The following is a 22660-nucleotide window of genomic DNA, read 5'->3' on the forward strand; positions in this document are numbered from 1 at the left end:
TGGAAACATGTGCTCATGCGTGCAGGGCAATTGTGTTTTGCGGGGTTTACTGATTGAATGGATTTGCCAACAAATAAATGAGGAAATTACAACACGAAAATTAGTATTTCAACATACAAAACTTAGTAGAAAGTAGATGATATCTGTCCAGGACGGAGCCAGGACTTGGAGTTAGGGGCAGCTTTGCTACTATCTGTATGTGGCGGTTCTGGTCTTTGACTCTATTGTTTTATCACTAAGGATTTCTGTTTAAAATTTTTAAAATTGTCAAGTTGTTTGTTTTGGATAAAATAGATTGATTGGGCTTAATTTTTTTTTTTTAACTTTATTATTGGTAATTTTTGTTATTGGGCTAATTTTTGGGGCTTGTATATTTTGTTTTAGATTTAATCTATTAATGGCCTTTAAAAGGTGGAAAAAGCTAAAACTACAAAATTTTTACAAATTGCTAATGTAATGAGTGGTCATTGATAAGTAAAAATTGATGCAAGTGTGCAAACTAATAAGAATTTACTACCTTAACAGTTTGTAAACACATTGTAAAAATGTTTGTGACTGTAACATTACTCTTTAAAAAATTGATGGCATTGTTAAGGAGGGCAATAATTTTATTGAATAAAATTGTTAACATTAGTACCTATTATACTAATATTTTCATTAAAAAAAAATTGGGGGCGCCGCGGGGGGGGGGGGGGGGGGACTGCCATCAATTAGCAGGACCATGAACTCTCAAAAAACCAAGTAATGCTAACATTAGTACCTATTATACTAATATTTTCATAAAACCAATTTTTTGGGGGGGGGGGGGGGTGATTGCCATCAATTAGCAGGACCATGAACTCTAAAAAAACCAAGTAAACACCATCAACCAAATGTCCAAAAGCAGCCATGTATCAGCATCTAATTTTATTGTCTTTTCCTCCCACCCACCTCTTTTTTAAAGGGTTTTGTTCGAGCCAAAAAAAGAGAGGATAATTTAAAACTTTAATATAGATAGTTTGTAATTAACTAATAGCAAAGCATTGTTGCAAGCCTGGTAGTTTATTCAGACCAAAGCATTTAGGGAAATACAAGAGTATATGTATTGCCAAATCTTGATTCTTGACCATGCTTTATTGAAACACGAGCGTAGTTGCATGGCCGTCATGCCTTGCTCGTGATATGATTACATAACGATGCAAGTGTTCGGTTTCCCTCCAGCAACCCCTGTCTCCAATGCTTGAAATGATTGCATCAAATCATCATCCTGAGCCAAACAATAATTTTATATATATAAATATATATATATATATATATATATATATAAATTAGAAACTCATGCAATGCAATGTAGGGAAAAGTTCAATAAAATATGATTTTTTTTTATATTAAAAAACAAAATGATATTCTTTTTTATTTTATTTTTTGAACATATTAAATCGGTAGTTGTTTTTAGACATTTATAATTCTTATTTTGTTACTATTTATTCTATCATTTAAATAAAATATAATGTAATAGGATTCTATTAAAATGTGTAAATATAGAATGTTTTGAGATTTAGGTGTTGTCATGCAGTATCAGGATCCATCTAGGCAATCCGTTTAGTGCTTTTTTTTTTTTTTCTAATTCTTTTTCATAACTATTTAGCAACATGTTATAACAATATTTAACATATTTCTTATTTTTTTAATAAAAAAATAAAAATATTTGACATATTTATATAGTAATATAAAATGATAGCCTTAGAGTTTTTGTTGACATCTAATGAGAGAGAGAGAGAGAGAGAGAGAGAACTCCATCTAGTGTTAAATTATTTTAGTTTGAACTAGTTAAAATCGGTTTTTTTAATAAACTAATCTAACACTAAACAAATTTTGATTAAATTAGATTTGATCTTCTCTAGACAAAGTCTAATTAAAGCAAATTATGTTGTCATGGATGATTTAATTTGACTTTTTATTTATTAAAGATGTATTATTGAACTTTCTCGTTCATTGAATAGTTTTATAAACATAATGTTGAATGGTTGAGAGTTGGGACAGCGTAATTTCAAAATTTTATTTGTGCACTTGGGTGTTTTTGTTTTTAATTAATTTTATTTGAAAATAATAGTTATTTGTTTAGTAAGAAGAATATTACACATATGACATATATTTTATCTGTATTGTATTTTTTTTCAGTTATCACAATATTTTCAAAACTAGATTTTGCAACAACATAAGAGATGATTTTAGAACAAACTCTTTAGTTTTTTAAATTGAAAGAAATGTTTTTGCAAATTTTAATGCCAAATCAATTACAGATATTTTCAAGTTTAAAAAAAAAAAATCAACTTCCATTGCAATAAATTATTAAAAGAAACGTATTTAATACAATTATTTTTTTTATCTATCTTCATATATATATATATATATATATATTTTTTTTTAAATGATGAAAAGGTTTTAGTTTATGCTTTGATGCCCTGCTATACACGAAATCTTGGTTCCATCCCTATTAGGGCATGGAGCATTTTATCAATTTTAAAGGAAGTGTGGATTATGTATTAAAAAAAATCTATCAACTTTCCCAGAGTGAGTCTTTCTGTTACTTACTATTTACTAGTTCTTACAAGTCATACATTCAAAAATATATATATATATATATATATATATAGAATTTTACTTTATGGCGTTTGCTTCATGTTTATTCAATTTATTCTAATATTTGTATTTATGGATTGAATAGTAAATTTTTTAGACCATACCTATTGCATGTTAATGTCAATTAGCACTTATCATACACTAAAACACACACATTTGGAGAGAGATCGAGAGAGAAAACACAGACACACACAGAGCTATATATGTAAGTCTGAGAAGAGAGAAGACACTACCACAGCAGCTGCAGCATTAATCGCAGGTCGTGGAGCGAGTGCCTGCATGAAAGATATGTACAACTTCCCCCATGAGAAGCCTTCTCAAATAAAATAAAAAAAATTCAAAGAATAAAAAGCCCTCATAGTGTCAAGTTAAATCTGCACAGTACGCCTCTATAGCACACCATTACTCAACTAATTAAGCTCTAGATATATTAAAAATAAAACATAAATTATGTTACCTAAGTAAACAATATTAGTGAGAGAGAGAAAAAGGTATATGTGGTTTCTCCATTTTATGCTAAATCTTTTGAGCTTGTTCTCTCAGTGTTTGGTGATTCTAGGTTTGCTAGTAACATTGATTATTATTGTTTTTGCTAAATGGCATAACCTATTGTCCTTACCAGATTGATGTTTGCAGTACCAGCAGGAAGCCCTCTCTTGGACCGAAGCAATAGATGGTTATCCATGAAGTTGGTGTGGTTGTGACTGAACTTCTTTTGCTTATAGCATGCAGAACAAAGATCATAAGTCCTGGAGCCACTGTCAAAGCATGAAACGCAAGTAAAATACAGTCCAACTAGGCATGTTTGACACCCTTGGCACCAAAGGCCCCTGGTTTTAATCACATAGTACAGAGTGAGGACTTCCCAGAAACCCAGGCAGCCATCGCGGTTGCGGTCCAGGTCCTTGAAGAAGTTGGAGCTGATCCAGCCATAGCCGCATTGCCGGAGGAAGTTGATGTACTCAGTGTAGCTGATTTGGCCATCTCCATCCGAGTCCAATGCGAGGAAGAAACTCCATGCCAGTCGCTGAAGGTTTCTAGGGGCATTGTTGTAGTAAGCTATAGCAACCTCGTGAAATTCTTCCATTGCTTTCTTTGTGGTGGGGGGGGGGGTCTGTGATCACCTGTGAGTCTGTGACTTTGAGCTACCAGTCCACAGGTTTTATAGAGGAGTTTAATAATAGAGAGATCAATTTGCTCTATTGGGTTGTATTGAAATGGAATCTTTCCATAACAAAGCCACCGTTCATAAAACGGAATAAAAAAGAAAAAGAATTTGGGTCTTATTCCTTATCACTTTCTTATCAGAAAATCTTTATAAATTGGACCCAAAAAAAAAAAAAAAAACTCAATTTTTGCCATAATTCGTCACGCGGCAACTTATGAGTGGTGAAGAAAAAAATAGTAAGTCCATAATACTCACAACTCGCCACATGATGAATTGTGACAAAAGTTGTGTTATTTTTTGTGATCTTAGCATTTTTTAATCTTTATAAATACAACAAATTTGATATTTGCTTAATGTAACACATTATTAATAGTAGGTAAAAAAATGATGTTAATTATGAACTTAAATGAGCACCAATAGAAACTTGTCAACTAAACTAATGTGAAAAATATTGTCACATATTTTGTGTACATAGCATAGCCCTAATTTTATTGGATACGGAACATATTAAAAAAAGGCACACTACTCTGAGTCATATCATTTTTATTTTTTTTTATTTTTTATTTTTTGATGAACATCATTTTTATTTCACACTTTATTCCTCAACATGCACTGATGATATATATCTGTTAAGAATATCACTGTCACCCACGTCTTCTTGGTTCGTTCTTTTGGGGTTCTGATCTAAAGGATGGTGATGAGGAAAAGGATAATTTTAAGTTTCAATCGACAATTTTTAAGGGATATGCATTGATTGCAACTAGGAATAAGATGTTACTAGCAGAATAATTTGACACAATGAGTTCTTCATTTTTTTTTAAGTCAAAGTTTCGATTCTAAAATCGGCTATAAAGCAAGATTCTGGATTAGCGTCTTATAAGTTTCTTATAAGACGCCAGGAATCGCAGAATCCAAATATTCTTATAACCCATAAAAAGTTGCCCCACTAGAAATCACAAATGCCAAAAGTCTCTCATGTTTTTATTCGCCAAGTGATCTAACATCCTCACAAAGAAAATTTTCTAACCGAAAATTTGAATTTAAAAAAAATATATATATATTTATATATATTACTAGAAAGTTTGGTTCTCTGGAAAGTTAGAACTTTTGGAGGAAACGTTAAAAATTGTGAAATTCATTATAAGCTTTCGGTCTTTTTCATGGGTATCTTGTAATGTCCGCATACTTGGTGGGTCCTTATCATAGACATTGCCTCACCATGTATCTCATTCATCATTTTTATTTTGAGAACGATGTATCTCATTAATCTGGTTTGCCAAATTAATTTCTTTCGAAGATAATCCAAAGGATTCGGATTAATTAAGAATACTATGACAATACAATAAAAATAGAGAAATTAAAAAACATGTTAACAATGTTAAAATTGATATAAATCGTGAAATCAATAATGAAAGAATTAAAGAAACTTACTTATATTGATTGAAGGTCTTGATCATAATTATCAGAACCATTTTGTACATTGAACTATCAAGGGAGTGGCATGATGGTTTACCAACAGTACAGAAAACTCTCATTTTGTGGGGTTTGAGAAAGGTATTTAATTGGTAAGCCTTAACCCTTATAAAATAGACTCAACACCACCACCACCATTGCAAAACTCACCACTATTGCCACAAAGTTAGTGCAATTTTGTGATGGAGTTCAAAGGGATTATGCCGTCAAAGCTAGTGGTGATATAGAGGGCGAAATTTGGGAATAGAGATTAGCACTTCATTTGTGAGTTCATAAAGGAAAAAAAAAAATGAATGAAATGTAGTATTGTTTGTACGAACCCAATTGAAATTTTTATATTTTTTGTGGAATACAATAAACCGGGAAAAAAAATTAGAGAATTTCTAAAGTAAGGGTGAAAGCGTGGAGAGGGAATCTCATGCTCTTGGGTTCAGATGTATTTCTCTAGTCTTTGCTTGCTTCTCAGTATGGTGGCTCCCAAACTAGTGGCTCTTAGGTGGAAAGTTGAGTTTGGGTTTTTGATTTTGTGGGTTTTAATTTTTCAGATTTTAGTGTATGTAACTAGGCAATAACTAGGCAATAGGGTACCAATGAGTAGACATGGCAAAACGGGTCAGACCCGTTTGACCAGACCCGTTTGACCCGTAACCCAATTGACCCGTTTAAAAATGACCCGTTTTGACCCGCGACCCGATTGACCTGACCCGAACCTGAACCCGCCCCGCCCGTTTGGCCACGTCTACCAACGTTGAGTAGATTGAGATTGAGGTGTAATTTTTATAAAATATTTACTTATTCTTTTTTACTTAATATGTTATGTACTTCATTATAGTTTGTCATTTTTTACTTGCCACCTTCATTTTCTCTTCCTACTTTAAATAGATTGAAGATTATACCAAGATTAGTTTCTAGAAAGCTGAAACAAGAGTTGCACCAAATTTGGGTATCAATTCAAGTGTTTAGTGGTAATTGGTAACAATATCACTAGTGAGAATCTAATCACAATTAAGGAACTCATAAACAATTGACAGATTGCATCTATTTCTAAAAAAAAAAAAAAAATTGTTTGAAAAATACGGGTCAACTTGACCCGACTCAACCCGCGACCCGTTTGACCCGCAACCCGATTGACATGTGACCTGTTTGACCCGCAAACCCGATTAACCCGACCCGACCCGTCCGTTTTGCCACGTCTACCAATGAGATGTGAGTGTGTGTGTGAGAACCTATTCATTAAGTTGTAAAAATCTGAGATGGCACGCTAGCATTAGAGGGTACCGGTGTAAAAAGTTGGGTTTACATCATATCCTTATTGATGGTCATCACTTTCAATTCTTTCTTCAGCAAATACTTCATTAAGTCTACTTCATTCCCACTAATCAAAAGCTCCATAACTACTATTTTCAATTGATTAGTAAAAGTAGATATTTTGAGATTCCTAATTTTCCCTCTTTAATGAGAGCTTCCTCAAAGGTATTTAGTTTTTTCACCTCTCTAAAATACAAAGAAAAGAAAACAGAACATAATTCTTTCATCTTCATTCAAAGTTCAAACAATTGATAGTACAAGTTTGGGTAAATTGCATTTTATGTCCCTTAAAATACAAAGAAAAGAAAAGAGAACATAATTCTTTCATCTTCATTCAAAGTTCAAACAATTGATAGTACAAGTTTGGGTAAAATGCATTTTATGTCCCTTAAATATGGGGTCTATTCAATTTTGGCTCCTCAATTTTAAAATGTTCAATTTTGGTCCTTCAAAATTTTAAAATGTTAACAATTAGTTCCTCTATTTTTTTTTCTTTTGTTTACATGATTAATGGAACGCAAAGTCATCCCATATTTAAGGGCCAAAATCAAACCAACCTAATATTTAGAGCCTAAAATTGAACTAATTAATCCCAAATTTAAGGGACTAAAATCAAACAAAAAAAAAAGTAAGGAATTGAAGAACAATACATGGAGGGAAAAAACTATTACATTTTTAAATTTGAGAACAATATTAATATTTTAAAATTGAGAGAACAAAATTGAACATATTCCATATTTGAAGGTAGACGTGGCAAAATTGGTTGGGTTTGGGTTCGGGTAAAAAAAAAAAGATCTTTTTAAGCATATTAGAAATAGTTTGCATCAATCAGGTTACGGTTGAGTTGGGTCGACCTGTATTTTTTCACATTAAATATTTTAATAAAAAATTAATTTGTCATTTGGTAAGTCATGTAACAAATTACTTGGTGTAAAATATGTTATATTGAATTCACCACTCATATCAAGAATGGGCTCAACTCAACAAATTAATATTTGTTTAATAATTATAAAATTATTCAAATCTCAACATTGCTAACTAAAAAAAAGTAGCACAAATACAAAGGAGTGCAGTCTACCATTTGAAAATCCAATTAAAGTAAACAAACAAGTTTCACTTCAACATAACATCAGCATCCCAAAACATAAAACAAACTTACAAGTGCCCTATTGGATAGCTGATTTGACAAAGTATAAAAGCATATAGGAAATTTACAATCTTAAAAATTAATTTCATAATTCAATATAAACTGTGGTTGATAATTTGTTTCAATTTGACAATATACATCAAAATTTGATTGTTTACTTATTTATACGTGATCTCTTTTATGAATATTATGTCATTGTTAAGCAAAATACTCCAAAAATATCATGTCATTGTTAAGCAACACACACTCCATAAAAATATCATCTTTTATTTTGAAAAATCATTTGTTTTGGCCATGGATTTAATAATAATAATATAAAAAATAAAAAAAGATCTAAGCATCCATAATTTATGCCAATTTTATGAATATATTTCGGTTTCACTTTTTTTCACCCTTATAAATGCTTCTCATACATGTTTGTAATTTTAAATAAATATTTTTAACTCTACTGCAATCAAATTATCTTAGCCAACCATATTATTTTGACAAATCTACCATTGGATTACGATTTCTTCTTATATCTTTTATGCTTGCAAAACTTTTAGAAAATTAAAAATCAATAGTTATGTCATTATTGTTTGAATTGCAAGTTTTTGTAGTTTAAAATTATACATAAAACATAAGCTTATAGATCATATAGTAAACAATATCCGATTGACACAAAATTTGACATGTGTATTAAAAGCTTAAAGAACATGCATTTCAACGTTTAGATTTTCAAAATATGTAGTAATGCTAATTGATGGGTAATATAAAAAGTACAAATCGTCCATAAGTGTTGTCCAAGAGAACAACATCCATCCAAGATAATCATCTACAAGGAAAGAAGAAAGCGGTAACACCAGGAAGGAGCAATTTTGTCATCTAAAGACAAGAGACCGTAGATGATGGATGAACACTTAGTAAATTCTAAGGTGTTCCCTACAAACTAAGACCAGTTACACCACAATGCACCATTCCAAGACGTGAGGTGAATTCTCCAAAATGCGCTCTACTATCCCCACTAAGTCCAGACATCTTTCACGATGATAGTGACATCTAATAAGTAGACCCACTCCAAATTTTCTATAAAATGACCAAACCTCATCAAGCCAAGGTATACACAACTATTCATCCACTTCTCAAATTTGAGTCATTGAGAGAAATACTGACTTAATTCTCAGAAGAGACTTTGGCCGGTTCTACCCTAATCAACTCTAAGAGTCTTTATTCTTTTTTCAGGTTGTTGATCCGACTTAGAGTTCAGAGAATAGAGCCTATTGATTTCATACCTCATCATTAATGATATTGAGTAAAATTGTAACCTTAGGCTACAACAATTTTTGTAACTAAATTTTGTCATAAACCTAGTTATAGACTTAAACTTCAACTTCCTCTAAGAAGCTAAAATGTGTGTAATGCACATAACAAGTGTTAATTAGGTTAAGTGAGTCATGAGAAAGAAAAATGCCATCATCACAACTATTTAATGACTTTTGCCGCAACTCATTACGTGGTAAATTGTAAGTGGTAGAGGTGTGGACTCATATGTACCACTACTTTTTTTCCACTACTCATAACTCCACATGTGTCATTGTGTCAAGTTGTAGTCCTATATTAAAGCCATCATAGTTTGTCTACAAACTTTGTTCCAATTATATTATACTAGCCTCTGAGCACGCGCATGAGAGGCTCTTCTATTTTTTGGATAAAGATTAATAGTTTGCATTTATTATATTTTGAGATTTATACTTTTTCTAATTACCAAAAAAAAAAAAAAAAAATACGTGGGGTGAGTTTTATAGATTGGAGGAGTTTTAAAACTAACAAAAGAGTGATCCTATTTTGTAGGGAGTTAGAGAGTAGAAGTATGAGAATTTGAATTAATGTAAAAGTAGGAGTTTATTAGAGACATGAAGGCATTTCAACATAGAAGTAGGAATTTATTATTTTTGTCAATTTACTATTTTAACTCAATTTTTAAGTTTTAGGTAGGGGTATTTTTGACAGTAAAAAAAGCAATAACTAACTTTCTTTTGCCAATTTACTATTTTAACCCCATTTTTAAGTTGTTGGTTAATTAATTTAGGGATATTTTTGACAGGAAAAAAATAATAACTAACTTTCTGAATCCTCTTAATATATACAAATTATATTTTTATACAAAATAGAAATTTTATTCTATCATAATCTAAGCACGTATATATGTTTGTATTTGTGTGAAACTCTTTTATAGATACTTGGGCCCTGTTTGGTACGCAAGTTCAGACATATGTTTTTAGTTTTTAAATAATATTACACATATTTCCATATACTTTTTACCCACACATATTTCCAAAAAAACTGAAAACTATTGTTTAAACATACATACCAAATTAGCCTTGAATTCCTCACCTTCCTCTCACCGTCACATGAACTTTGCATTTGTGGATTGACTAACTTTATTAGAACATCTCCAATGGTTTCTTTAAAGCCAATTTTAGAGAGAAAACACTCCAAAAACCCACTTCAATAGTTTCTCCATCTCCATTTTTTTTTATAGAATTGCTACAATATTTCTCTACAAGTAGAGAACACTGTAGCGTTTCCTATTCATACTTCAAACGTTTTTAGCTATTATAATAATCAGTTATTAAATAAAAAAATGTTGAAAGATGTGTAGTTGTTAAAAGAAGAATAAATAATGAATAAATAAATAATATTTAAATGAGATAGAAAAATGATAGAGAATCTGTTTAAAAATGTATTTAAAAAAAATAGATAAATTAAAAATAAATATCATTGTTCACTGTCCAAACAGTATAAATATGTAAAGAAACCGAGGATGGCTAGACGACAATGTTATTTCTTGGACGCTGTCGTGTCCTTTCACTTTCCCAAAATAATCTTCAATACGCAAACGCACCCTAAATCTTTCCTTGTAGTGTACCCTTTTGTGGCGGGAAGCAAAAACCCAGGGTTTAATAAAATATTTTAAAAAAGAGAAAGGCAAAACCCTAAGTAAACTCCCCAATTTCTACAGTTGAGAAGCAACGACAAAAAGCCAAATAAATTGGATAAGGAAATTTTGTGCTCAGAAACACAACTCCTCCACTCCCCACTATCACTATGTACTGGCTCGCCACTAGAAACGCCGTCGTTTCTTTCCCCCGGTGGCGTTCCCTCTCTCTCTTGCTCCGTTCTCCTGCTCGTGCATACACCTCATTCCGCCCTTCACCAACGCTTCTGTAACCTCTCTCTCTCTCTCTCACTATATATATGTGTATATTTTATTGCAAGCTAACTATTAATCTATAGGGGATTTTTTTTGTGTGGGTGTGGATAAAAAATGTTACTTCTATTAGGAAATTATGGAAATGGTGTGGAATTAATGATTTTTTTAAATTTTTTTTTTATTTTTTTTTATTTTTTTATGCAATAGATGAAGTTGAGAAATGGGTATTAAGTGATTTTTATACCTGCATTTTGTGTTTGTTTCAACAAGGCATGTCAGTTCAATGTCGAATTGTATTTTAAAGTATGTGTTATGTGTAAAAGCTAAGAATTTCATTGCAACAAGAAAGATGTGCATGAATCAAGGGTGGAAAATAACAAGCATATTAATATATCCACTTAAACGCATTACCTGTGCTTGGGTTTTATATATCAATTTCAGCTATGGGTATGACTCATTTCAATGTTTCTGTTTTTGGTATATGTAATTGCATTTGGGAAATTTCAAATGCGAATGTGATCAACTAATATGGTGAGATTGTTATTTCTGTTTTTGTGTTATGTGTAATTGGTAAAGGGCTTCTTAGTATAGGAATGTGCCATTAATGATGTAATCATTAGTTGATCATTAATGATATAAAACCAATTTATTTGTAGTTTGAATATGTCAATAGTATTTTGGTAAGGAAAATAAATTAAAAAAAGGTAAAATGTTTTTTTCGCCCCTAAAATTTGCATGATTTTTTTTTTCGTCCCTAAACTTTGAAAGTTCTTTTTTGGTCGATAAACTATTGAAAATGTTACACCTTTTGTCCTTAAACTTAAAAAAAAACCTTTTTTTTCTGGTCCCTAAACTAATGAAAGGCTCCGTTTTTGTCCTAAACTTTTAAAAAATCTTTCATAATGTGCATGTGATCAATAGTTTCATGCCACCTATTCACCTCATGTGTGTATTTTTTTTTTAAATAAAAAAAATGTAATTGTCCATGTCAGGCATGTCAAATTCCCTAAAGCTAAAAATAGTGTCACCTAATTAGACACATGGGATAAAAGTTAACTAGAGTGCATGGAAGGAAAAAAAGTGTAACATTTTCAATAGTTTAGGGACAAATAAAAGAACTTTTTAAAGTTTAGGCTCACTTTAGGAACAGAAACAATGTTTTTTGCCTAGAAAAAACTTAAGTGATATAGCTGATAACTGTATTTAATATTTAATTCCTGATTTTTCTTTTCTGTTTTGATTTTAAAATCTAAATCATGAAATTTTGTTGTAATAGGTACAGCTGCAGACACTTGGAGCAAATCTATTGTTTCAAAGGTCAGAAAGTTTTGAAGGGAAGCTCAAAACCCACCAAGAAGCTTAAAGCATCAAGTGATACCCTAAATGATAAGGATCTTTCTCACTTACTATGGTGGAAGGAGGTTTGCTAGTTCATACATTTTTGTTATGTTGCTTGATTAGTCCTGCTGCCTTAATACGTTTAAAACATGAAATTTCTTGAGAGCTTCAAGTAAGGCCTTTCATGCTCATGGTTTCTTTATTGTAGAGGTTGAAGATATGCAGGAAGCCTTCAACTGTCCAGCTGATTAAAAGGCTCACATATTCCAATTTGCTAGGCTTGGATGTTAACTTGAAAAATGGGAGGTGAGCTCTTATAATGTTGTTGTTAGCCTTGTAGCTTAACTAGATCCTCCTAATCTTTCGAAAGGAGACATCTAGGAATCAAATCCCCCCTCCCCCCAACTATCCAATTATTTAAAAAAAAAGGGAAAAAAAAAACCTAATTGATCATTATCACTTTTTATTCCAAAAAAAAAAAAAAAATGTTACCATTAGAATCCTTATGATTTAGAAAAACCAAAAAGACAAAACAGAGACTTGAATGGGTCTTTTCTATTTCCTGATTTTTAATATATATATTCAGTGTCATGCATTCAATTTGCATATTTTATATGAGGTCCAGAATTGAAGTAGCCTGTTTAGGAACATTGTTCTTTTAAAATTTTAATTAATGAAATGGTCAGCAGAACTAGAGCTGTGTAGCAGGTTGGTGGTAAGCTATTAAATGTGAAATTGAATCATGAAAAAGGGGTAGGTTTTGGATTTATGTTAAAAAAATGGGCTGGTTTGAAGTAATGTTGATCTGCAGTTTGATTATTTAATCCTCATCCTATGCCTAAGCCAAGTGGGTAGGACTTTCATGCATTAAATTATCATCTCTCTCTCTCTCTTCCCTGGAGATGTCAACGTAATCTAAACACATAGCATTGGAGAATCTTAGGATGTACATCTTGATCATCACTTACAAGAATGTAGGTATGCCCAAATAACTCACATTCACATTCAACTAGAACTCAAAACCTTCTTGCAATCTTCGCTTTACATCTAAAGTTTCATCTTTATTTAAGAACTGAAATGCTGGAACTGACAGCATAAACACTTGGTTTCATCAAATGTTCCTGTAGTTTGCTCTATTAGGAGTGTGTTTTGATGTACATTGCTGATTGCTTATTTGGTGAAAGTATGGTAGAAAAGGAAAGGAAAAAGGTTTTTATTTATTTATTTATTTATTGCGCTTGCCGAACACACACTTGGTTTAATCAATACTTTATGTAGCTTTACTCAAAACAATTTTTTTTTTTTTTCCTTTAAGATTGGCAATGCATGTCTTTTTGTTTTCTGGTGATTAGTAAATTTCTGAGTTTGTGTTTACACTTTCCTGGGCATTGTGTGCTTGTAGGGATCCAGTTTTGTTATGTTCGTTTTCCCACTTTTTAGCAGAATGCTGTTACTGTTAAGAATTTTAATATGATAATTTCTCTGCTTGTCTTTCCTGGAATGACTGGAAGAGTGTTGATAAAATAGTACCCAATGATGTTTATGTGATTGCAAAAGCTGTGTACTCCTTCCCTCTCTCTAAAGCATCCCAGATGGTTTTCTTCAAAATAAAACTAACACATAATTTTTTTTTTCCAATTTAGTCTAAAAGAAGGAACACTCAACTCGGAGATATTGCAGTTCAAGTCAAGGTTTCCCCGGGAAGTTTTGCTATGCAGAGTATGGCTATTTTCATCCCCCCCCCCCCCCCCCCCCCCCTTTTTTTTTTCTCACCTTCTCCTTCAAGTTATTCTTATGGATCCTCAGGAGATTCCCTTCTATTTTTTGATTGATAGGGTGCATTTTTGCTTCACTGAGTATTTAGTTTTGCATTTTTACCATATCGTTATCTTTAGTCAATTGTGTTTTCAGGTTGGAGATTTTTATGAAGCCATTGGAATGGATGCTTGTATTCTTGTTGAATATGCAGGCTTGAACCCATTTGGTGGTCTGCGTTCAGATAGTATTCCAAGAGCTGGTTGCCCTGTTGTGGTATTATCTTCTCTCTTTTCTGAATAATATTTACTTCAGTTTCTTGTATTCAATTATTTTTGTGCATTATTGTTATTTTTTTTATTTGTTTTTGTTTTGGTTAGTTGCTTGGTGCTTTGTCATTTTCTGCAGATATAGTGATGTTCAAGGGGTTGCTTTGTGGTTTGGTTATTGTTTTGAAAAATGCAGGGGTGTTGAGTTGGAAATGATATTCAATCACATATGATTACCTTCTCATTTGTATAGCTTGTCTTAGGTCTTGCTTTGGTCTTCTATTTGTGGCTGCTTAAAAGGGGAAAAAAAACTAAGGCTGGAATTAATTCCAATCCTTTAGTACAACCTCCTAGAGAAATCAATAGTTGATTGTGTAACGCCTATTTATGTTTTGTAGGAATGAATTTGAAATTATGAAAAACACAATGTTGGAATTTTACAACTATGAATGTCATTGGTGAATAAGTCTTTTAGAAACACTATTTCTCCAATTTCATTTCTTTCAAGAAATGTCCTAAACTTGTGAAGTAATAAGCAACTTGGTTTTCTCCTCTATAAACATAAGAGACTAGAGTCTCTGTATATGTTGCAAAATTTAATTTTTGAGCTCTTTCTTGCATTTATAATTTTATTTATTTTATTTTTGGCAAGAAAAAGTAGGTACAATGGATTAGATGCCAAAACTTCTAATTGATATTTCTTTAAAATATTCCCGAAATATTCAAACAACATCATATTCTGCAATTGTCAGATTAGTTCTTCTGAGTATCAATTATGATGTATCTGTTGTTTCTTTTCTTTTGGCTATTCTTTACATGCTTTTAATCATACATTCTGACCAATTTATAGTTAGTCAATGCTTCATTGCATCTGGTTAAATGCTTTCATTGCAGAATCTTCGACAAACTTTGGATGATCTGACACGTAATGGGTATTCAGTGGTAAGTATGGCATCATATCTTGCCTACTCATATGTGTACAGGTGTATGCTTTTACCTTCATGTATTCTCAATTTTATTTTCAAAGAATGTAGTTCATATTGAGATTTACTTTTCGGTTTCATGGCGTAGATTAGTCTTATGGGCTGGGCTCTATTTATTTGGTTGTGCACTTATGCTCTTGTATTGGGTTACTTGACATCTGGATTATGATGAAAGTTTCTGTTATAGAACAAGTTTTCCCATTCTTGTAACTTGTTATTCTAACCTTTATTAGGAAAAAAATATTTTAAATAAAACTTTACAATTATGGTTTGTGATCCAAAATTATGGAGTCATAAAACAAAGCTCCTATACCTAAAAAGGTTTGCATTTTTAAATTTATTTTCTAATGGATTCTAGCTTCTTGTTCTAGTCAATTAGATCTTTATTTTTTACTATTAAGGCAAAAAGATAGAGATTTGGTAATAATTAAATTGGATTCAATGGTTGGAAACTTGATTTTGGTCAAATATCTGTATGTAAATTTGGAATTATCTTCTTGATTTAGAATGTTGATCCACACTGTTTTATCCATAAGAAGTTGAATATTCTTTCTTGTTTTTCCACTTCTTCTAAATATATGAAATGAGACTGCCAAATGAGATTATATCTGTGGATCAATTTATGTCAGCATGAATCTGAAAAGAGATAAAACCCTTTATTTGGGTGATTATATTTAGGAACTTTCTTTATTATCTAGCATTGTTCCCTTCACATGCAAGGATCAAATTGATGCCTTCTTGTTGTGATAGCCGCAAGTGAAAATTATTTTCTGCATCACTGGTTGGGAGCTTAATATTGTGGCCTAGAAGTTACCTTATACTGTAAAAACCAAAGAAAGAAAATGAAAATGAAGCCTAAAGTTTCATTATTTCCAATGTCATGGGTTATGGATGAATATGTAACTAATTTTTAGGTAAATGCATCAAGTCGTGCAGAGATAAGCTCTTGAATATATTCATGACTTATCCTTCATGTGTTTGTTAGTTATGTGGTTTCTTTCTTCTTTATTGGTATTCTGGTTGTCAATGTAAAAATTTGAAAAGCTAATAGTAAAGAAAGAAACATCAATCTACATTACATGTGGATCCTTGCAGATGGTTGATAACCAAATTCCAATTGAAAACAAAATATTTCGGATAAATCAATGCAAGTGTTAGTTTCACTCTGGACTTCCATATCATATTGGAAAGCAGTAGTGTATAAGAAGTAGTTAGCCTCACAGACATCCTTCCCAACCACCTCCTCCTCCCCACCCAGTGTTGGTAAAAGTGCGCTTTGAGCTTAAGCGCGAAGCCCCAAGGCTCCAGCACTTTTTGCCTCAAAAGCTAGGCTCATTCAAAGAAGCGCGCTTTAGGCATGCTTTTTGCGCTTTTTCAAAAAGCTCAAAGCGTGCTTTTTGGCGCTTTTTTATATTTTTCAAAAAAATAAACCAAAACTGAATTAAAACAATAGGATCTTGACATTATTGATATAAACCATTGATTTGACATATTTCTAGTGTAACTTATCAAAAAAAAAAAAAAAAAAAAATTGAGTGTAACTTGTCCTGAAACCCACAACCTCCCAGTTCTTCTCTATTTTTATTATATTTTTTCTTGATTTTTTCCTCCTTGAAACAGTAACCCATCTAACTTCTTCTTCTTATTGAATTTTTTCCCTTTTGGATATCTGCTTGGTATCAATTACCATATTGCTATGTCCTCATATTCTTAGCTCATTCATTAAAAAAAAAAAAATTATGATATACTATAAATGTGGTAATTGTTTAGTTATTTTAGTGGTTGATGTTGAGCATAGTAGACTAATTCTTATAGACTTATAGTCAGTAAGTGATTAAACTATTAACTAATATTACTAATTAGTCATAGGGCATTATGGATATTAGAGATCTAAGAAAGGCTATTACATGGAAGTACTCATATCTAGCTAATCCAAAAAAATAAAATGACTTGACTTGCAATATTTGTGTTAAAATTGCAAAAGTAGGGCTTATCAAAATGTTATATGAATTATATAAAAAAATTTATTACTATTTATATGATAATTTGATCATTTGATTGTTGCATTTCTTATCAATAATAATTTTTTAAAAATGTGTGCTTCACTTCAATCAAGCATGCGCTTGCGCTTTGCGCCTTGGCTCCAGGAGGCTTTTGTGCTTAAGTGCGCCCCTTGCTTTTACCAACACCCCACCTCTACCACCCTTTTTAAAGTTAGAATTGAGGGAGGGTATTTAGTATCCAAATATCTAATATGATTGACTCAATTCACTCAATTTTTGGGCCAATAGTCGAGGGATCGTTGAAATGTCTGATGGCCAGTTTCTTAGCACAAAGAATCTTTCACAATCCTCTTTTGCAGGTCCTTTAAATTATCAACCAACAACCGATGTCTCTGTTCCTTTCTACACTTGTCTTGGTTTGGTGGACCGACAAATGTTGACCTTCTTGCTTTAGATATATAAGTCTGCAAATGAAGTTTTCCTTTACTTCTAGTAAGCCTCTCAAGATTTCTAAGTATTCTCATGTTTGGTTAAAAATAGCTCAAGGGGGGAATTTAAATGCTTGTGGCACCAAACCTCACTTTTCTGGGAATTTGGATTCCTTTTTGAAAGGTGGGTGTCCATATTTCCATGGTTTGGCAAAGTTCTATTTACTTTAAAGTGAAAATTATGGCCCCAATTTAATGTCCTTTAACTAACTAAAATACAATTTTTTTCTAATCAAATGCTTATGCTATGTATTCAAATTTTTCTTTTTAAATTATGTTTATATTTACATGTAAGTATAGTTTACTTCAATTTTTATCTCCTCTTTGCAATTGTACTGGTCTTTTAAGAAAATAAATAATTTTGATTGATAAGTCATGATGCTTGTTAAACTAAATTTTTTTCTAATCAAATGCTTATGCTATGTATTCAACTTTTTTTTTTCTTTTTTTAATTATGTTTATATTCACAATAAAGTATAGTTTACTTCAATTTTTATCTCCTATTTGCAATTGTTCTGGTCTTTTAAGAAAATAAATAATTTTGATTGATAAGACATGATGTCTTCATAAACCACAATTTTTTGAAATAATTATTTTGGTATTGTATGTGTTATTTAGAAATGTTATTATTTTAAGATACTGACTTTTAATATATTTTTTAACAAGTACAAATTTTATTTGAAAAGGAAAAGAGAACGACACATAATAACATGTGCACAAACCCTTGTCAAAGAATACTACTCACAATGAAAGGAAGTCAATATTATCAACAAAAGACATCAAAGGGATGTTACCTACAGCAAGCATCCAATCAAACAAGGACTGTAAGGTTTGCTCCTTGATAACATAAGCAAGTTGCTCAACACCATCAAAGACCTGCCTATTTCCTCTGTACCACAGAAGCCACATAACACATAGGGGCAAATCTTGCCACACAATAGTAACCCAGTGGCTTTGAAATTGTCTTTACCAACTCTCCAACATCTCATACACAGATTTGGGCACCACCCAAGCTAACCCTAGCAACATTGAAATGAAGGACCAGACATCTGTTGTCGTAAGAAAATGAAGAAGAAAGTGATCAAGAGTCTTGCTGCAACCTTTACACATACAATACCAATCAGCCAAGAAAATATGTCTCTTGCTTAGGTTATCAATTGTCATGATTATCCCAAAGGTTGCAGTCCACACAAAGAACACAGCTTTCGTGACTTTGGCCCTTCAAATGTTCTTCCATGGGAAAGAAAGGCCTGTAAGGCCCCTAAGGGCATTATGGTACAATCTATAACTGAAAAGTTCCACTTCTACACTAACCTCGAACACGACCCAATCTTGAAAAGGCTAGATGAAGTGGGGATTCCAATGTAGAACCTCCCCCTATAACCCACATAAAGATGATGGATAATGTGCTTGACATTGTATGCTTAAGTCCAAGGATTCTTTGGAAAGAATAAATAGTTCCTATAGTTAAGAATAAAGCAAACATGGAAATCTCACATTCTCAGGAATATTAGCAAATTTAAAGTCAAACCAGACATGGGCCTATTATATTTCCGAGCTTCCAAGTTCTTAGATCTCACATTCTTGAGAATTTGGATGCCAGGGACATATTAGATTCCCTGAACCAAATGCTACATTAGGGTTAACAGCTTTGAGATGGTACATATTTCTTTCCATATTCCTAAAAAGAAAAGGAAATTATCATATATTTTTTGTAATCTACTCTTTTCTATTAGTCGTACAATAGATTTTTGTTATATCTATGAATTGGACAACTATTTTTAACTTCTAGGTAGATCAGTCATACTTTTTTGCATGTTCATGCTGAACATATCTTCGCTTAAGACTAAAACTGCCTATTCTCTTCTCTTATCTGTTTGATCTTCATTTTGTCTTGCCTATTAAAGCAAATGTCAAAGAAGCTTTTTTCATTATGTGATTATTTTTTTGAATGGCCATATTTTGGTCTTTGTAGTGCATAGTGGAGGAAGTTCAGGGTCCAACGCAAGCTCGTTCTCGTAAAGGTCGTTTTATATCTGGGTAATTACTTGCCAACACCTCTGCTTCAAATTTACCTGTGATTTGTCATTTCATATCCTTTTTTTTATGGGCTTTTGGTCGTTGTTTGTACTCATGCTGAAGTGATTGATATATTTATAATGGCAAAAGAAAAAAGGCAGTTCTCCTTTCCTTTGCCCTGGTTTATTCTTCAAGTAGAATGTAAATGTTACAGATTCTTAGTTGTATTGTAATTTATTTTCAGTAAACTGATTATATTACTTGGAAGTATGTACTCTCTGTTGAAGGAAGCTAATTTCTAATACTAAGAAATCAATCAAATCATTGACTAAAATCAATGGACTGAAGGGAGTGCTTATATATTTTCCTTATATTTCTTTCTGGTGTTTATATGTTAACTCCCTCTCCTTCTACACCCACTGAAAATACCAGTGTGTTTCTAGTTGATCAAGTGACCTCTTCTATCTATATTTTAATAAATGGAAGCATCTGAATAAATTTTGAAGGAAGATACGTGATAGAATACCAAAGGTTATACATAAAAAAATGATTTGAGTAGCAAATAAAGAATAGGATTTAATTAATGAATACAGATAATCCTTTTACTTATCACCAGCTAATTTGGACCATAGTATCTCCAAACATAATTGAAATTTTTTTCTAACCATTGCTTCTGCTGATGCATTCTTGATTAGAATTTGTTTCAAATTTGTAAGACCAAGATTAAAGTCAAATATAATTTTCGAAGTTTATTTTTTTTGATAAGTAATAAGAGAATATTATTAAAAAAAGGAAAACAAGAGAAACACAAAGAGTTCACGGTAGTGAACAATGGAAAAAAAATAAACAACAAGACAAAAACAGCCCCTATTCTATTCTAATAGAAGAAATAAAATCCGTAAGGGTAGAACAATCTGAGAATCCCCAACATCGAGACCAATCAAAGAGGGTTCTTTGGCAAAACTCTAATAACTGAACCACAGTTTTCCCCTCATCCTCAAAAGCCTGCCGATTCCGTTCAGACCAAATAGTCCACATTAAACAGCCTGGGACCAAATCCCAAATGTCAGAACTATGCTTCCCAAGCCAATGAAACCAACAAAATAGTAAGTCTTCAACTGAACCTGGCATGACCCAATCGATCCCAAACAATCGAATCATATACATCCACAAAGAATGAGCTATCGGACAAAAGAGTAACAGGTGATCCACAGATTCCGCATTACAACAGCACAAATAACACCGATTCACCAATTTCGAAGTTTATATTGGTTCTTTATGGTTTTCAAAAGCAAATATGGCCTGGGGAGTCCATTTCCATGCTTTCATAATGGGTGAAGTGTGCCATGTCAATAAACATATGTGCCATACAAGGTTATTCTTACATTCATATAGCTTTTTGCTCTATTTTCTTTGTTTGTTCTAAGCTTTCTTGGGGGATTACTTTATACCTTACTGTGGTATCTGGATGTTTAAAAAAAAAAAAAAAAAAAAAAAAACTGAAATTACATCTTCCTACCACTATATGGAGATGTTACTTATTATCAACAAAGATGGAGATAAATAGTATCTGAAAAAAAAAAACTGTAAAGTTTCTTTAAACAAGATTAGACTTTTAGCTGATTCTTTGTTATTTATTTTTTAATAAATAGTACATACATGCTAGGAAATTAATCTTGTGTAAGTTTCAGAGGACTTATAAAATAAAAACACATTTCATTTAGCTCATTTTTTCCCTAGACTTGCCTACATCATAACTCAAGTTGTTCCTTGGAAAATTACATTATTCCTATGTTGCCTTGGGAAAAAAGAAGAAAAATGAGATAGAAATGAGTGGACACATATGCAAATCCACATTATTTTATGTCATTTTTTCCTCTTTGTATCACAAAAACAATTTACTACTTGGATAATTGAGACAGATTTTTAAGATGATCGTGCATTTACATCATGCCAAGGATTCTCCTAATATTGGGGGTTTGAAAATTGTTGTACATTTCCTTATCATTTTATTTGCTGGATGCCTTTGTTTTTATTTACTTTTTCTGACATGCTTATCTTGCACTAACTTGCAATTTTCAAGTATTCAGGCATGCTCATCCAGGTAGTCCATATGTATTCGGACTTGTAGGGGTCGATCATGATCTTGACTTTCCAGAACCAATGCCTGTAGTTGGTATGAACAAATTGTCTTTGTCCAATGATTGTTTCAGTAGACATTATGCTTTAAGCTATCCAATCCGTTTTGCTGCATATTTATATGGTTTTCATCCCATTAATAGTTGGCCATGCTTATTGTTTTCCACGTAGAACACACTTTATTGTGTGTTATAAGATACCAGCTATTTGAGTGAAATGATTTAATCATGGTTAATAACTTGCATTGGTATCTCATAGTTTTCTTTCTAAATGATGGCATGTTTGGGTAACTTTTGCTGCACTAAGTGGGCCAAATACTACTTTATTTACCTGCTCTAGGATGGTTCCATTAGCAAAATTTATTTGGAAATTTGTATGGTTCTTTAAAATTCTTCAGAGAGAAGACATTAACAATTTTCCTTCATGCCTTTAAGATTCACTTCCATAGAGTGATTCCTTTTAACACCATATCTATTACTTAGAAATAAATGAAGTTCTCTGGCTATGTAGTTCTCTGATCACAATGATTATCCAAGCTACTGCAGTTGAGACCTGAACTACAGAGTTAAATGTTACCAGATATGCTAACCCACACTAAGACGTGGTATTTTGTAGTCACATTTGGGAAAAGATGTACTGATATCTTGCCATAACAAACTCATATTACCATAATTTGTAATTTCAGTCCAATAACCTTCATAAATTGGTTTGTTTTTGTTGGATGTAGTCTCTTCTTTCTTTCTTCTCTTTTTTTT

The 22660-nt window shown here is 32.0% G+C and overlaps 2 protein-coding genes across 3 annotated transcripts in view; one reads left to right on the forward strand and one right to left on the reverse strand.

The window, feature by feature from the left end:
- Positions 1-1012: 1012 nt before the first annotated feature.
- Positions 1013-3764, reverse strand: LOC115950943. The gene is made up of 3 exons (XM_031068227.1): positions 3242-3764; positions 2856-2897; positions 1013-1246 (listed from the first exon to the last, which is right to left on the reverse strand). The coding sequence occupies exons 1-3, from the start codon at positions 3707-3709 to the stop codon at positions 1166-1168; spliced, it is 591 nt and encodes a 196-aa protein (XP_030924087.1). The 5' UTR covers positions 3710-3764; the 3' UTR covers positions 1013-1165.
- A 6879-nt stretch (positions 3765-10643) lies between these two features.
- Positions 10644-22660, forward strand: part of LOC115994387 (DNA mismatch repair protein MSH1, mitochondrial) — a 29347-nt gene continuing 17330 nt past the window's right edge. Inside the window, exons 1-8 of one of the 2 annotated variants that reach the window (XM_031118520.1) lie at positions 10644-10924; positions 12188-12332; positions 12458-12555; positions 13893-13968; positions 14161-14280; positions 15168-15215; positions 19723-19787; positions 21857-21942. In XM_031118520.1, coding sequence (XP_030974380.1) covers positions 10806-10924; positions 12188-12332; positions 12458-12555; positions 13893-13968; positions 14161-14280; positions 15168-15215; positions 19723-19787; positions 21857-21942 — 757 coding nt within the window. In that variant the 5' untranslated portion in view covers positions 10644-10805. Of the gene's footprint in view, positions 10925-12187; positions 12333-12457; positions 12556-13892; positions 13969-14160; positions 14281-15123; positions 15216-19722; positions 19788-21856; positions 21943-22660 lie in introns of those variants that run through there. The other variant, XM_031118521.1, reaches the window with a different exon arrangement.

The sequence above is a fragment of the Quercus lobata genome, chromosome 6, assembly GCF_001633185.2.
Source record: "Quercus lobata isolate SW786 chromosome 6, ValleyOak3.0 Primary Assembly, whole genome shotgun sequence".
Classification (NCBI taxonomy): domain Eukaryota; kingdom Viridiplantae; phylum Streptophyta; class Magnoliopsida; order Fagales; family Fagaceae; genus Quercus; species Quercus lobata.